Genomic DNA, 17,677 nt, shown 5'->3' with positions numbered 1-17,677 from the left:
ACATTAGTAGGGGTTTATTATACAGCCCCCTGATCATTTTCTTTAACATACACGATGGTCCTGCTTAACAAACTTTAGGTGTGCTTTTAGACATGCTAAGACCAGACACAATATTATTGAGAGGCCACTTTAGGATTCTTTAAGTGCACCTCAAGGTGTCTAAAGTACTACTACTAAAAGTGCAAATTAAAGTAAAACTACCATGAAAATAATATGAATGTGGCTAGTTGTCTGGTTGCAATACTGAACCCAGGGTGCACATTAAATTTCAGATGTTATAAGTTATTATCGGCATACTTATTCGGGCTCAGTGACTTAAACTATTGGACTTATTGACTTAAACTATTAAAATAAGAGCATCCGTTTTTTTTTTTTGGGCTCTTTCACACGGGCGTTCCGTATGTCCGTTTTTCATCCCATCCGTTTGCGGATGAAAAACGGACATAATGTATCTCTATGTAAATACGGATGTCATCGGATGATCATCCTCTGACATCCGTTTTTTGTCAGTTCAGTTCAGTTCAGTTTTTTTGAACGGAGGAGAACCCTATTTTTTCTTCCTTTCAAAAAACGGAACGGAAGCAAAAACGGATGTCAGTGGTGTCATCCGCAGACATCCGTATTTACATAGACATGCATTATGTCAGTTTTTCATCCGCAAACGGATGGGAAGAAAAACGGACATACGGACCGGATGACACAAGTGTCATCCGTGTCCGTTACAAAAAAAAAAAAAGGAACGCCCGTGTGAAAGAGCCCTTTCTCTTTAGAGGTTTTCTTTTTTAAATCAGACATTTAGGACTGGTTATACTTACTAAATAATTACTATTCATTTTGCAATTATAAACAAGATGTATAATAATATTTAGGGATTCTACCTACCCATCTCTACTTCTGTGATAATAGTGATTCCCAAGCCGATTATCCTAGGTCTTACATGTTCTTGTACATCTTAAAGTAAAACAATAAATAAATAAAATAATTACATGAAATTTGTAAATAATATCGGTATTCCCATCCACTGACACAGGTAGTATACAGATAATAATAATATTAATAATAATAATAATAATAATAATGCAGTGGGACCAACAAAGAGAATGCATGACTCAGTAGCTACTACTAAAGAGCAAAGAGAAGAAGCAGTGCTGTAATTGATCCATTCAATTAATTTATAAAAGAAATAATTTTTTTAGTTTGTTAAATATGAAATATTGCTTATGAATAATTAGCATTTTCATATACAGCCACCAAAGGGAGCTCTTGTTTATTTTGGCTCCTATTTCTAAAACTTTCCTGTTGGTTACTAATCTCAATAGCTCAAGGTAACATGATTGCACTAGACATCCAAATTAATTCCTAACTTATTTGAAGGTCACTTTTTAACATGCCTAATATGATGAATTCAACAAATCTTAACATGTGTGGAATGAACACAAGATGGATTTGTTTTTAAGAAGCTTCATAACTTCATGTGGAGATCTTTTAGACATTTGGATTTCTATTTTCAATAGGAATTTCTTCACATCACATGAAGTTTAAAACTCTTGGATAGACACATCTACTCTGATGTTTTGAGATATACAGTATATATATGACAGTGGATTCATGTGTTCTTTCTTTTTTATTCTATTTTACTCTATTTTAGTGCTGCTGATTATGTTCTTAAATATGGTAGTGACTCCATTCCAGGAGTAAACACACAACAGAGAACCTCTCACCAAGAGGCGCTTGGGGCTGTAATAAAAAATACTGGTGCCATAGCAATTGTGTTCAAGAAAAGTACAGTTTATTGACATGAACAAGGGGAAAAAAAACAAAAAGTTAAAATGATGGTACTGACATGTACTGTCCGCTTCATAAAACCTGTAAAACAAGCTGAGTGATCTAGCCGATAGATGGAGCTGGATTCGAGCCAATCCTGCAGCTGTCACAAACAAGACCTGGGAGTGCTAAAAAACGGGGGGTAGACAACCTGTTCCTTACAATGAGAAGAGAAAAGAAATGCTCCTGCGCTTGAGGGGTTGTTCATGCGTCTTGGATCGCTGGACACAACCTTGGCTGGAATTAATGTCATCCTGCTGTGCTGCCACTCATAAATGGTTGGGGAAACCACAAGTGAACTAAAAAGAAAAAATACAGAGGGCACACCACCTAGAACATTACCTTAAAAACTATTTATTGTTAAAAATATATATACGTCATACTCACAAAAATGGATGGAACATAGGCACAAAATAGAAATAGTGAGTCCACCAAGGAGGTCCACTGGGTATGCAGGCACAGACCGTATAGAGATGTGGAACCTCTAAATGCCGCTTACGCATTTCAGGGGCGTACCCCCTTCCTCAGAGATAATTTGAGGTGCCAAGTCAGTGGCACCTCAAATTAGCGGACAGGACAGTACATGTCAGTACCATCATTTTAACGTTTTTGTTTTTTTCCCCTTGTTCATGTCAATAAATTGTACTTTTCTTGAACACAATTGCTATGGCACCAGTATTTTTTATTACAGCCCCAAGCGCCTCTTGGTAAGAGGTTCTCTGTTGTGTGTTTTCTTCTGGCATCCTCGCTCCCGATGTTGACCCTCTCTGGCAGTTACGGGCACACTATTATTACAAGAATCTGTCACTATTCTTCCTGGTGCCTAGTCTTTTTTTGTTTGGCCATTCCAGTAGTAGAACCTTTTTTTTAATAAGATGCTTTGGCAGATAAGACTAAAGACTGACAAAAATAGTTTTCAACCACTTTAAGACTGCTCACATTGCTGCTACTGCAGCAACGCGGCAGCCCTACGTCACCAGATTCCCCCCTCTCTCGGCGGCATGCGCGCGGTGCCAGAGGCTCGCTCCCGCTGTGATTAGACACAGTGGAAGTCGGGCCAGGGGAGGAGATGCGGTGATCACCACCGCTCTTCCCCAATCGTCGGGGAAAGACTAAGGAAATCCGCCCACTTGTGTAAACAAAGCAGGCGGATCTCCTCTGTGACAGGCAGGGACAGATTACAGGATAGCTGAACCTGCCATCTGTGTCTGTGTCACACAACCCCCTCCCCCTACACATGTCAGTAAGCATGAGGCCCACATTTAACCCCTTGATCACCAACAGTGTTAACCCCTTCCCTGCCAGTGTCATTATTACAGTAACAGTGCATATTTTTAGCTCTGATGATTACTGTAGTAATGTCACTGGTCTCCCCAAAAGTGTCAAAAGTGTCAGTTAGGGGTCCAATCTGTCCACCACAATATCGCAGTCCCGCAAAAAATCGCAGATAGCCGCCATTACTAGTAAAAAAAAAATAAACAATAAAAATGACATAAATCTTTCCTGTAGTTAGTAAGTGCGATAACTTTTGCGCAAACCAATCAAAATACGCTTATTGTGATTTTTTTTTTTTTTTTACCAAAAATATGTAGTAGAAAACAAATTGCCCTAAAATGTTAAAAAATTTCGATTTGTAAATTTTTTTTGGGGGAATGTTATATATCAGAATGTAAAAAATATTGTTTTTTTTTTTCAAAATTGTCACTCTTTTTTTCAAAAATTAAAGATCGCACAGGTGATCAAATACCACCAAAAGAAAAATGCTCTATTTGTGGGGAAAAAAATGACATCAATTTCATTTGAGTACAGCATTGCATGACCGCGCAATTGTCCGTTAAAATAACGCAGTGCCAAATCGCAAAATATGGCCTGGTCAGGAATGGGATAAAATTTTCCGGTCTTAAAGTGCTTAAAAATACACTCATTGAGAAATTTTTTGTCAAAGACATGTAGCTAAATACATTTTGGCCTAAATATATGACAAAAATTGAATATATTGGATATTTTTTAACTGTCAAAGTAGAAAATGTATATTTGTATGCAAAATTTTCGCTCTATTTTTATTATTATCGCAAAAAAAATGAAAAGCACAGAGGTGATCAAATACCACCAAAAGAAAGCTCTGTTTGTGGGGAAAAAAAGGACGTAATTTTCGTTTGGGTACAGCGTTGCATGACCGCGCAATTGTCAGTTAAAGTCTTGCAGTGCCAAGTTGAAAAACCTGGACGTTAAGCAGGAAAATCCTCCAGTCTTAAAGTGGTTAAATGATCTACGCTATCTAAATTTAGACTTACTAACCACTTTCCTGCTGTGTTTTTGCTTGTGATTAGTATTGCATGCTGTGAAGAGGTCTGAACACAGCCATGCTCATAGAGCTGTGTTCCTACAAAAAGGTTAGACCAGGTTTAAGAACAGAACATCTGTGAATATCTGAAACTTTCTGTTGTAAGTTTCAGTAATATAGTTATTCATTTATTTGTGATGGGTGCTAGTATTGCCTATCCTTTAAAAAAAAAAAAATTCTCCCTGACACTGTATCTAAAACTGTATATGTCACGCTGATAGCTGAGGACTTCCCAGCTGTGATATTTAGAGGCACTAAGCCTTATGAGATGGCTCTTCCTAACCCCTTTACAACAGCATTAAATAGCTCTGCAGGTGGGCCCTAATGCCCAACTGCTGCATATATGCATTGCTGTGTTATTCTGGGTTCTTATGACAACCCCAAAACTATGACTGACGGCTTAGGGACATCCACTGACCACCAGGAGCTGGTAGAATGGGTTCCTGATTACATCATACACTGTGCAGCCAATCACAGTGAACTATTGAACAGCTGTTATATGGCTGTTAAATAGGTTCCCTGTTCTGATCATCAAGTGTTCAGTAAATTAAAAACATGCAGTAATGTAGTAGCCAGCGGTTTTTGATTCTTCTTGCACTGGTAGTAGAGCAAAGATAAAATGGAATTCTTATTTTTAAAACAAAGGCTCTGAAGTATTGAAACCTGTTTCTAAATGCATGATTGTGACCTATGAATAAATAAATACAGGCACAGAAATTGCTCTCAAACAAGTTACTATAAAGTTACTATAAAGTTATATTGCAAAGGAGTTAGTAATAGATCCATGCACTTCCTGCTCAGAAAGAGGAGATTATACACATATAGAGCTGTACTTACAACTGAAAACATTACTATGTAATTAAATCCTTTGAGGGCTGGTTCACACTGCCACGACTTTTCATGCGTCAAAGTCGCATGACAAGTTGCACCCCATTAACGGAAATGGAACCATTCTAATCAGTGTGACTCAAGCCACTCAAGTCGAGTGTGACTCAAGCGACTTAGGTTCCTGCACTACTTTGGGGTAACTTCATCACCACTAAGGGCTCTTTCACACTGCTGCTCCGATTTCTTCTTCCGCTGCGGCACTTTTTTTTTTTTTTATACGGACACGGATGACACTTGTGTCATCCGTTCCGTATGTCCGCATATCATCCAATCCGTTTGCGGATGATATACGGACATAATGTTTGTCTATGGGGATTGCGGATGACAGTGGATGACACCGCTGACATCCGATTTTGAATCCGTTCCGTTTTTTCAACGGAAGAAAAATAGGGTTCTGTTCTGTTCCAAGAAACGGAACAGAACTGAAAGGACACAAATCGCTGACATCTGCAATCCCCTTGACATGCATTATGTCCGTATATCACCCGCAAACGGATGGGGTGATATACGGACATACGGAACGCCCGTGTGAAAGAGCCCTAACATTGGCTTCTATTAAAGAAGTCATATGCAAGCTGCGATGAAGTTGCACTAGTGTGAACCAGCACTCAAAGTGTACACTTTTTTTTTGTTTTTTTTTTTTTTATTTTAAAAGAAACTATGGTTCTTCTTGTTTTTTTTAATTATTATTATTGTTTAATTTAGAATAAACAATTAAAAAAAATACCACAATCATACAACATGTACTATACATTCCCCTCCACTACTTTACCTTTTACTTTTATGGCATGGCCATCTACTATTAGCCTTGTTTTTCCTGAAATGTTGTAGTATTGTCCATTGTGTACATAAGTGATAACATATGCATATATAGCAGAATCAGAAACCTTTAAAGCTTCAAATGAAAGCTTACTGATGTTCTCAGCATAGATTGTACAGTCCTGGAAAACAATCCAATATGTAAAAAAAATCTATATGTTGAATAAAACATCTACATACAAGCAATTAAAGCTCCAAATATTTTTCAGGTGCATGTAGTCTGTTTGTCATTGGCCTGTCTTAAAATGCATGTTGCAGCCGTACCATAAAACTATGTCTTCAGATATCTAGTAACAGGGGAGAGATTTACTAAAACTGATGCACACAGAATCTGGTGCAGCTGTGCATAGTAACCAATCAGCTTCTAACTTCAGCTTGTTCAATTATGATTTGACAATAAAACCTGGAAGCTGATTGGTTACTTTGCACAGCTGCACCAGATTCTGTGTGCATCAGTTTTAGTAAATCTCCCCCAGTGTTCTGGTTTTAAACTGTGTAATTGTTCGCACAAAAATCTTTTTAAACCTGCACAATCATAACCGACAGTTAAAACAAAATGTGCTGACATGCATGCATAATTATGTAACATGCAGACATTTTCATCACCACACTTATTGTGTTGTGTTGTATTGTATTGTGTTGTAGTTGTACTAACAAGTATCTGTTAGTCAAAACTTTCCAACATTATTTTTAGAGTTTTCTCCGGTAGAGCTTGCCTGAGGGTGTTTACTGTTGGATCAGTTGCATTTTTAAAGTTGAACTCCAGGATTTTTTATTTTTTTGCAAACGCACGTGCTGAAAATAATTGTAGTAATCCATGATTTATACGGTGAGGGCCAGCCATGATCTGCCTGGTTCTGCTCCAGCTACTTCCCCTCTGCACACTGAATGCAGGGGATCACTTGCTTGGCACTGCTGCTATAAGAGAACACCCTGTATTTTTCAATGAATATAAGGAGTTCTCTGGTTGGGCATAGTGGAGAGGAGGAGCAGATTACACAAAACAACAATTTCTTCTTGCATTGCGCCAAAATGGACAAAGTAGGTTTGCAAAAATTATAATTCCTGGAAATCTGCTTTAACCCAAAGAAACACGACTAGGCAAATTAACTAAAAATGAATTACATAGTTTCATAGTTAGGTTTAAAAAAAATGGTTATTCCTTAACAACTCCCAGTGTTATTACCTATAAATATTACCATCTAGTTATATTTTGTGCATGTAGAAATGCAACCAGCTCTTTTAAATACAATCTACTGAGCTGGCCAGAACCAGTTCTTTTATGGAGCCTTTTCCACATTTTCACAGCTCTAAGGCCCCTTTCACACAGGCGGACCATTCAGATCCACCTGTCAGTTTTTTTGGCGGATCTGAACGGTCCCCCCATGCATTCCTATGGGGCATCGGATGTCAGCGGAGACATGTCCGCTGACATCCGATCCGATCCGTCAAATCTGGATGGATGGAAACCCTATTTTCCATCCGTCCTGCGGATCGGATGGGATCGGGTGAGAACGGACCGACAGTACACAGGTATATTCTAGAGAGAGGGAGGACATGCCTCCCCATAGCTATTTACACTGACTGCAGCCACACCATCCACAGTACTTGCCTGCAGTCTCTAACTGTCTCCTGTATGATGCCTGCAGTATCTGACTGTCTCCTGCATGATGCCTGCAGTCTCTGACTGACTGTCTCCTGTATGATGCCTGCAGTCTCTGACTGTCTCCTGCATGATGCCTTCAGTCTCTGACTGACTGTCTCCTGTATAATGCCTGCAGTCTCTGACTGTCTCCTGTATGATGCCTTCAGTCTCTGACTGACTGTCTCCTGTATAATGCCTGCAGTCTCTGACTGTCTCCTGTATGATGCCTGCAGTCTCTGACTGTCTCCTGTATGATGGCTAAGGTCTCTGACTGTCTCCTGTATGATGCCTGAGGTCTCTGACTATCTCCTGTATGAGACTGTCTCCTGTAGCATGCCTACAGTCTCTGTGTCAGGAGAGAGCCGGGGGGTTTGGGATGTGACATCATGGTTTACCACACCAGATGACACCAACCCTAGTGACGCCACTGCCCCCACTCTGCTGCTCTTACCAGCAGGGATGTAATTGCTATTTTTTGGTATCTTTTGCTCAAACCAATAAAAATACGCTTAATGTTTTTTTTTTTTTTTAACAAAACCATGTAGCAGAATACAAATTGGCCTAAAAGGATTAAAAAATTAGATTTTGAAAAAAAAATTTTGGGAATGTTATATAGCAGAAAGTGAAAAATATTGTGGCTCTTTTTTTTTTTGTTTATAGCGCAATAAATAAAAATCGTACAGGTGATCAAATACCACCAAAAGAAAGCTCTACAGTATTTGAGGGGGAAAAAAGATCATCAATTGTATTAGGGTACAGCGTCACAGGACTGCTCAATTGTCCATTAAGTAACGCAGTGTTGGTGCGAGTGGAGGGGCTTTATTTAAATCAATTTTGGGCGCATGTGTATTCCGGGCTCGATCTGCATTATGGCTCAACTTCAAGTTCCGGCCGCCTGCCGCTGTGGCTGCCTATTGTTTCCTGTATAATGCCTGCAGTCTCTGACTATCTCCTGTATAATGCCTGCAGTCTCTGACTGTCTCCTGTATAATGCCTGCAGTCTCTGACTGTCTCCTGTAAATGTCTGCAGTCTCTGACTGTCTCCTGTATGATGCCTGCAGTCTCTGACTGTTTCCTATATGATGCCTGCAGTCTCTGACTGTCTCCTGTATGATGCCTGAGGCCTCTGACCATCTTCTGTATGGTGCCTGAGGTCTCTGACTGTCTCCTGTAGCATGCCTGCCGTCTCTGACTGTCTCCTGTAGCATGCCTGCAGTCTCTGACTGTCTCCTGTAGCATGCCTGTCTCCTGTAGCAGGTGACACCAACCCTAGTGACTTCAATTTTTTTTTTATTAATTTTGGGCGCATGTGTATTCCGGGCCCGATCTGCATTGTGGCTCAACTTCAAGTCCTGGCTGCCTGCCGCTGTGGCTGCCTATTTCCTTCCCTGGCAGAGTGATCTTCCTCCGCTCAGCTCTGAGTTAGGCCCGAGACAGAGAGTTAGTGGCTTTGAGGCGGGCGGCGGCAGCAAGCAGACGCAGCTGACCATTGGTTGTGAGTTTTTTACTGAATTGCACTGCACACTGACTGCACATATTTACTATGGATGGCAATATGGCATGGTGTGGTGATTGTACTGCACTCTGCACATATTTACTATGGCGTTGCATGATAAATTATCACTTAAAGACAAACCTGCACTTTGTTTCAATGCGGGGTCTGGGGAGGGGCCAGGGATGGGGCTGAAGGGGGCCCATCAGGGAGGCTGTTTGGGGTCCCATGATTTCTATCAGCGGCCTTGCATATATATAATAGTAAACGTTTATTGTTGCAGCACTACTCCCCTGGGAGCTGCTGGTTAAGGGGTTCCCCTGGGTTACCTATAGCAACTGCTTGATGATTTAGCATGAGGATGAGTGGAATACTCCAACTGAATAACTATGCACAATTGCTTGGACTTCTGGTTAACAATGGATGCGGCAAGGCCGCTGCTTCACCTTGCCGCTATAGTGAAGAAGAATTAAATGAACTGTAATGCACTGTGAATCAGTCTTCAGGGTCCTACTTGGCACCCCCTTGGTCGCTACTCTTCAGGGTTTTACATGGCACCCCCTTTACTCTGAAACTCTGTGTGAACTGACCCCTTGATCCTCTGACATCACTGAAGTGATCCCCCTTTCCTGGGCAGACCCTTTGGCAAGTCCCCTGGTACTCACGGACACTGTTTTTCCCAGGCAACTCTGCCAGCAGCTCCACTGTCAGCTTTACTGGATCCTCTGCAGCTCAGCTTCACACCTGGTTCACTAGGCTGACTGCCTAAGACCACTTTCCTCATACAGCAGGAGGAGAGACAGCCATCAGCCTCCTCCTGGGACTCTGCTTCCGATCCAAGACACCCTATCATATGTCCCCTTGGCTTTTATGAGCAATCCCAGGATGCACTGCAGGAGTGCCCTCCCACTGGGACTCTCACAAGAGCCTATGTGTCACTTGTTGGGTTTCCTTCACTGTCCAACATGCTCCCCTATTGGATGCAGTGAGGACACTCCCTCAGACCCAGTGAATCACATCTGGAAACATGCAACAGGCAACCTAATAGATCAGGTTCCCCTGATAAGCAGAAGGAGCATACAATGCTTTTACCTAGCACCTACCTAGGAGGGTGCTACATTGTACATCAAGATTAAAACAGTTTAGCATTTCCAGAATTCCACTTATGTGGTTGACCTCTGGGGTGTATGGATATCCATGTAAATTACTCACTTTTATGTGATCTACCTGCCTGAGGACCAATAATTGTTTTTAATCTTTGTAACTGTTTTCATCTTGATGTGCAATAAACTTTTTCTATTATATAAGGTTGTAATATTTTCCTGGTACCAGCAAAATCCAATCCTATCCTAGGGACGTGGCACCATGAATTAGGATAAATGCATACAGTGTCTGACATAATTGTGTAATAACTGGTAACAGTTGAAGTCTTGATACATTGAATTAGAAAATTATTATTTGCCTGTATTGTCAGAACAGATGAAATTCCTGCATCTATCATTGTGGACATACAGTACATGGGTAATGTAAAAATAAGGTTTTCCGGGATCTGACTAGTTCTAATAGAAGGAAAATAAACCTAAAATTGTTGTGTTATATGTTTATGTATTATGAGGTTTTATAAAAAATTACCCATCACATTACTTATTTCACCTACAGAAGATGTTACGGAAATGATATATGTACCTTATACCATACAATGGAGTAGTTAGTGCTTTTATATTTATCAGGTAGATTATATTTGATAATTGCTGCTGTTCCCACAGTCTTTGATAAACGTTCTGCCGACAACACATCCCTGCAATAGTTGCGATCTTTTTTATTTACATTCAAAGCTTTTACTGTATAATCTTTCCCCCTAGAAAAAAAAAAAAAAAGAATGAAATAAAATGATACATCCATAAGGACTTAAAATTCAAAAACATTTATTTTTAAGTGTTTCAGATGCTTCTCTCTCTCTATATCCCCCATCGGGATCAGGGTTAGCTACCATCCTGCCTCTAAGCTTCTCCACATGGCTAAACATGGCTGTTGCTATGCTGGTCACATTTTTTCAGTTTTTGACTTTTTTAAATTACGGTACTTAACATTAAAAAAAACTTCTTAGAGAAAAAAGAAAGCCATGTTTGTCCCCCCCCCCCAAAAAAAAAAAAACAAGACAACAAAACAATATACTGTATGTCTCACTTAATCATTAATTAAAATGCTATGAAAGTAACCAAGTCACAGCTGAAGTGTGCAAATGGCTCTGCAGTCTGACACCAAATGCCACGAGAAAAAAAGTTTGATTTAGTAAAGTATTAGGGGCTGTTTACCAAAGTAAGTTTTCACACTCCACATTACATGTTCACTTTCCAAAGTGAATAGTATCAAACAAGGTGAATCTGTGTTAACTGTGAATACCCAGTCATGTAAGAAGGGCATAAAAAAATAAACTCAACTTTTGCTACCACAGTATTGGATATTCAAAGGGGTTGATTCGCTAAAGGGAAGTATGCTGTTCACTTTCTAAAAGAAGTAGCAAATTGCGAAGCCAAATTTCCCCAGAGCTTAGTGAATGATGCAAAGCTCTGCTGACATTAATCTTTCAATAACCTTACGCAAAAATTTCCTTGCACGTGACTGGGGTGTTCTTTGCAAAGTGAAATTTCACTAATGTCTGGGGAAAATGTCCTTGCAGTGTACTACTTACCTTGCAAAATGAACTGCCTATTTGCCTTTAGTAAATCAACTTTAACGTGAACACAACTTCGCTTTGCACTAACATTGCAAAGTAAAAAGAAGTGTGATACCTTTTTAACATGTAAGTTTTGGTAGCATTAAATAGTATATGGATGATAACTTGGTCCTATACAGTAAGGCCTCTTTCACACGGGCGTTACATGTGTCTGTATATCACCCCATCCGTTTGTGGGTGACATACGGACATAATGCATGTCAATGGGATTGCAGATGTCAGCGGATGACCATCTGCTGACATCCGATTTGTGTCCTTTCAGTTCTGTTCCGTTTTTTGGAACGGAACAGAACCCTATTTTTTTTTTCCGCTTAAAAAAACGGAACGGATGCAAAATCGGATGTCAGCGGTGACATCCGCTGACATCCGCAATCCCCATAGACATACATTATGTCCGTATATCATCCTCAAATGGATGGGATGATATGCGGACATACGGAGCGGATGACACAAGTGTCATCCGTCTCCGTGAAAAAAAAAAAAAAAAGTGCCGTAGCGGAAGAAAAAATCGGAGCGGCCGTGTGAAAGAGGCCTAAGGGAAAAAAGTATTTGATCCCATGCTGATTTTGTACGTTTGCCCACTGACAAAGAAATGATCAGTCTATAATTTTAATGGTAGGTTTATTTTAACAGTGAGAGACAGAATAACAAAAATATCCAGAAAAAACACATTTCAAAAACGTTATAAATTGATTTGCATTTTAATAAGTGAAATAAGTATTTGATCCCCTATCAATCAGCAAGATTTCTGGCTCCCATGTGTCGTCTATACAGGTAATGAGCTGAGTATAGGAGCACAAAATAACTGGCAATCTCTCTTTGTCTGGGGATCCATGCAAGATCTCACCTCGTGGAGTTTCAATGATCATAAGAATGGTGAGGAATCATCGCATAACTACATGAGAAAATCTTGTCAAAGGTCTCAAGGCAACTGTGATCATAGTCACCAAGAAAATAATTGGTAAGACATCATGCTGTGAAGTAGTGAAATCCTGCAGCGCCCACAAGGTCACCCTGCTCAAGAAAGCACATGTAAGTTCTGAAGCTCAAGAAAGCCTGTCTGAAGTTTGCTAATGAACATCTGAATGATTCAGAGGAGAACTGGGTGAAAGTTTTGTGGTCAGATGAGACATAAATCAAGCTCTTTGGCATCAACTCAACTCACCGTGTTTGGAGGAGGAGGAGGATTGCGTCCTTGACCCCAAGAACACCATCCCCACCGCCAAACATGAAGGGGGAAACGTTACGCTTTGGGGTGTTTTTCTGCTAAGGGGACAGGACAACTTCACCATCAAATCTTGGGTGAGAACCTTCTTCCCTTAGCCAGGGCATTGAAAATGGGTCATGGATGGGTATTCCAGCATGACAATCGCCCAAAACACGTGGACAAGGCAACAATGGAGTGGCTCAAAAAGAAGCACATTAAGGTCCTGGACTGGCCTAGCCAGTCTTCAGACCTTAATCCCATAGAAAATATGTGAAGAGAGCTGAAGGTTCAAGTTACCAAACATCAGCCTCAAAACCTTAATGATTTGGAGAGGATCTGCAAAGAGGAGTTTGACAAAAGCAATTCTGACATGTGTGCAAACCTGGTGGTCAACTAAAAGAAACATCTGTGATTGCCAGCAAGGGTTTTTTCATCAAGTACTAAGTCATGTTTTGCAAAGGGGTCAAATACTTATTTCACTCATTAAAATGCAAATTTTTAGATTTTTTTTTAATCCGTTTTTCTGGATGTTTTTGTTGTTATTCTGTCTCTCACGGTTAAAATAAACCTACCATTAAAATTATAGACTGATCATTTCGTTGTCAGTGGGCAAATGTACAAAATCAACAGGGAATGAAATACTTTTTTCCCTCAATGTAGGCAAAAAGTGCTTTATAAAGCCACAACTTGTTGTTGCTGCTGAGAAATACACAGAGGTTGATTTACTAAAACTGGAGAGTGCAAAACCTGGTGCAGCTGTGCATGGTAGCCAATCAGCTTCTAACTTTAGCTTGTTCAATTAAGCTTTGACAAAGAAACACTAGAAGCTGATTGGTTTCTATACAGAACTGCACCAGATTTTGCACTCTTTAGTTTTAAGCCAGCCATAAACGGTTCAAATCCATGCATGGGTAGGCTGAATGTACCCAATTTGATTGATCGATCAACTCGGGTACAACCAGCCTGCTGGATTTTACAAGCGATTATCGCTAGCAGTTGTTATAGCTGCTAGAAATAATCACTGTATTCTCCTGGCAGGGGCAGCTTCCCCTGCCCTCCTGCCAGTAGCACACAATGGCCCAGAGGAAGGGATTCCGCCATCAACACTTACTGTGTTGATGAGGCAATCAAGCAAATTTATTTTCTGGTGATTGCAGGAAAGAAATTCGCTCCATCCATGGCCAGTCTAAAGCTGGATACACACTATCCAATTTTCTTTAGATTTTTTCCTTTATATTTACCAAAACCATATAATATGAGGGCAAACCTAAACACTTTCCATTTTTATGATATAAGGCCGGCCCTCCGCCTACATAGTTGATGGTAAATCTAAAGGAAATCTAACAACAAAAGTTGTATAGTGTGTATCCAGCTTTAGTAAATCATCCCCACAGTTAAAATTCAGCAATGAAGTGCTCCTATGACTTAATAGCACAGTCTCCTGCAGATTAATTCTTATTGTATAACAAATAAAAATGACATTTACTTACTGCACGGTACAGATATATTCCCCAGAATCATTTAAAGATAGTGGCCAAAATTCAAGCCGATTTCCATTTGTGAGAATCCGACTGTCTATATCTGAAGAAATATTTTCTGAAGCATTGGAGGGCAATCTTTTGTGCCAAGTAATTGTGGCTTCTGCATCATTGCTTTTGCTGCTGTTTTTATCACATTTTAAAACACAGTACTCATCCTCAAAGTAACATGGATATACTTAAAAAAAAGAAAAAGAAATATTTTATCAATAATGATTTAAGGCCGTGATGATCTTGTATTGTACATCTGCAATGTGCCTTCACCTTTGTTCAGACTAAATATAAAGAAGTAAAATCATTTATTATATTTATCATTGTATGAGGTTCCTGCCGTAGTAATGTGTAGTTTTCATATGCCAAGTTATGTTCTTGGAAGTTGTAATTTTTTAATTACATTTTTTAAAGAGATCTTTGCTTTTTGGTTATAGTTCAGCAGTTCTGTATTATACAGGTACCAGTTAGAGTTCTCTGTGTTTGGATGACCTTAATTTTTATTTAAGCTGACGGACGAAGATTACACATAGTGTTTTAGAGGCATTTTATTCACATCAGTTATATTTGTGAAAGAATATTGTCAAAAAAATGTATTATTTTACCATATTGTCAAAATAATTTCCTTGTCTTTCTATATGAAAGGAAAACACCAAAGGATCATTTTGATTCTCTGGCTTAGGCTACATTCACACAGCTGCGCAGAGGAAGCCCGGATGGCTACTAGCGAAAATCATTTGATTGCAAGTTTTAGCTACCTCTGAATGCAGAAAACTATCTACATCCATCCGGCAATGTGAATGTAGTCCTAGGCTGCATCAACATAGCTGTCTGCGGACAGTTTGCTGCGTCAAGGGTCGGTTGGAGGCTCTATTCACATGTGCACAAATGAGCAGTTACAATTTAACGGCTGTGGGGCTAGCCATTGATTTGTACAGAGTACAAATCCGACAGCCACCGCTAACAGCTGCTGCTACTTGCACACAATAGGGTTGATTTACTAAAAGCAAACAGATTGTGCACTTTGTAAAGAGCAGTTGTCCTCTGCAAGAGCAGTTGCTCCAGAGGGTCAATGAGGTAAGGCAATCACTTGCAAGAAAAAAAAAAACATCAGATTTGTTTGCATATGATTGGATGATGGAAGTCAGAAGAGCTTCACCTCATTTACTAAGCTCTGCAGCAACTGCACTTGAAGAGTGCAACTGCACTTTGCAAAGTGCACAGTCTGCTTGCCTTTAGTAAATTAACTGGTTGTATTTACAACCACTAACAAGAATCTACTGATTCTTGTCAATGCCTGCCCCTGGCTGTTAATATTTGACCATATGAATGTAACCTTATAGTTCCCAAAACAAATGATTATTCATTGAAAAAAAAAGATTCCTTTATAAAAGTGTACCTGTGAAGAAAAAATATGATCTGTACCTGCTGGTATATAAAATACGTACATATATAAATATCTTAAAGCCGACCATACATGGATTGAATTTTGGCCTCTTCAACGGGGACTGGCTGGGCTTCGATCCATCTATTAACAGGCCGATTATACGCAAGTCGATCCATCAATTGACTTATGTAAAACCAGCCTGTTGGATTTTTTAAATATGATTACTGCCAGCAACTATAGCCGCTTGCAGCAATTATTGTGTTCTAGAAGCCTGGAAAGCTCTGCGCCGGCAGGACACAATATCGCTGAGGGAGATGTTCCCTCATCAACACTGACTATGTTGATGGGGGAATCAATCAATTTTCTTTACTTCCACCTTTGGTGGAAGTAAAGAAAATGAAATCATCTATGGGCTTCTCAATAAAAGTATTTATTGGGATTTGAGTGTTTTGTTGTATGTTCTCTTGGTCTCTCCACATTTGCGACCATGATAATCAGAACCACTATAACTATCACAGTCAGATCTGATTGACTATGCATGAAAAAAATGGTAAACCCTTTACTTCAGTTGCCTCTGATTGTAGTTCCATCCACAGAATATGACTGTCGTTCTTCTGAAGCTTAAGGATGCTAACCAAATCCAAGTATTGCCTTGAAGCACCAGAATGGATTCCAATCAGCAGAGATCCAAGGAAATACCATCTATTGAATATTATTCCCGTATTTAATTGTATGTTATTTTTTAAAATATGGATAGAATTGATTCATTTCTGATGCTAAACATTACCATTCACAGGTTTCATGCAAATGACAGCTATGCTGAATCTTATGCCTTTTTCTCAATCTCATGTGTTTTAGTGACCATAGCATTTAGTTATAAAAAAAAAAAAACACATACATTACACATGACAGTATTAGGAAAATTGTTATTCTGATACTACAAAGTAGGAGCGAACAGTGACAAGTTTGTTTCTTACACATAAAACAATGTACTTACCAAATTCCATCAGACAGGCAAACCCAAAAATGAGGCACGCGGCTTTTTGCCTGTACATGGCCTTTATCGTCACAGATATACTTTTGTTTCTCGTCGTCAGGCACAGTTCTGGGACACTCACCAGTGATCTCTTTTTTGGCTGATTTCCTCTACTACATCAGAAGCTCACATACATGGTATGCCTTTCAGATTTGTATCAGGAAGCAGTTATGCAATTTCTGCTGCTTAATGGTAAGCTATGTGCACGTAGATGACTGGAAGAAGAAAGATGAGGCGTACTTATTGACACGTTCCTTGTTTAGATTGCATAAAGTATACTCTATGTTAAACAGACCTACATACAACTAGATAAGACAAGATGACTAGCATCACCTTTTTTTTAGTAAGAGAAACCTCTTTCCTTCTTGTTACCAGGCCTAACTTTCACATACTTCAAAGCTATAGCCTACTAACAGTCATTCTAATTAGGCATGAGCCCAGGCGTGATTAGATCCTAGTCCCAACCCACCTGAGCTATTCCACCAGAAAGCTGTCACTATACTGTGCCAATAATAAGTGACCAAGGTACTCCCTGCCCCACAAACCCCACAGATATACACTCCTTACGTACATGCTGCTGCAGGGAATGCCTCCGCCACTTATGATTGACACAGTACAGATGACAGCTTCTTGGTGGGATCAGACAGGTGGGTTCAGACTAGGATTCAAATACACCTGAGCTTATCCCTAATTCCAATATACTATGAGATTGTCTCAGTGGTGAATAATTGATTCATATTGGACAGCGGGTGGCCTTTGTTGAAGCTTA

At 39.7% G+C, this 17,677-nt stretch overlaps 1 protein-coding gene across 1 annotated transcript in view; it reads right to left on the bottom strand.

Moving 5' to 3' along the window:
* The window catches only part of LOC309547127 (interleukin-18 receptor 1-like), a 38,223-nt gene extending 21,164 nt beyond the window's left edge, over positions 1–17,059 (bottom strand). Inside the window, exons 1-5 of the mRNA XM_082246915.1 lie at positions 16,870–17,059; positions 14,447–14,672; positions 10,699–10,870; positions 5,829–5,997; positions 883–951 (exon numbers count right to left, since the gene is read on the bottom strand). Coding sequence (XP_082103041.1) covers positions 883–951; positions 5,829–5,997; positions 10,699–10,870; positions 14,447–14,672; positions 16,870–16,927 — 694 coding nt within the window. The 5' untranslated portion in view covers positions 16,928–17,059. The remainder of the gene's footprint in view (positions 1–882; positions 952–5,828; positions 5,998–10,698; positions 10,871–14,446; positions 14,673–16,869) is intronic.
* Positions 17,060–17,677: the final 618 nt, after the last annotated feature.

Source organism: Pelophylax lessonae (assembly GCF_965119305.1).
Source record: "Pelophylax lessonae genome assembly, chromosome: 2".
NCBI classification, from domain to species: domain Eukaryota; kingdom Metazoa; phylum Chordata; class Amphibia; order Anura; family Ranidae; genus Pelophylax; species Pelophylax lessonae.
This window is presented reverse-complemented; position numbering and strand designations above follow the sequence as displayed.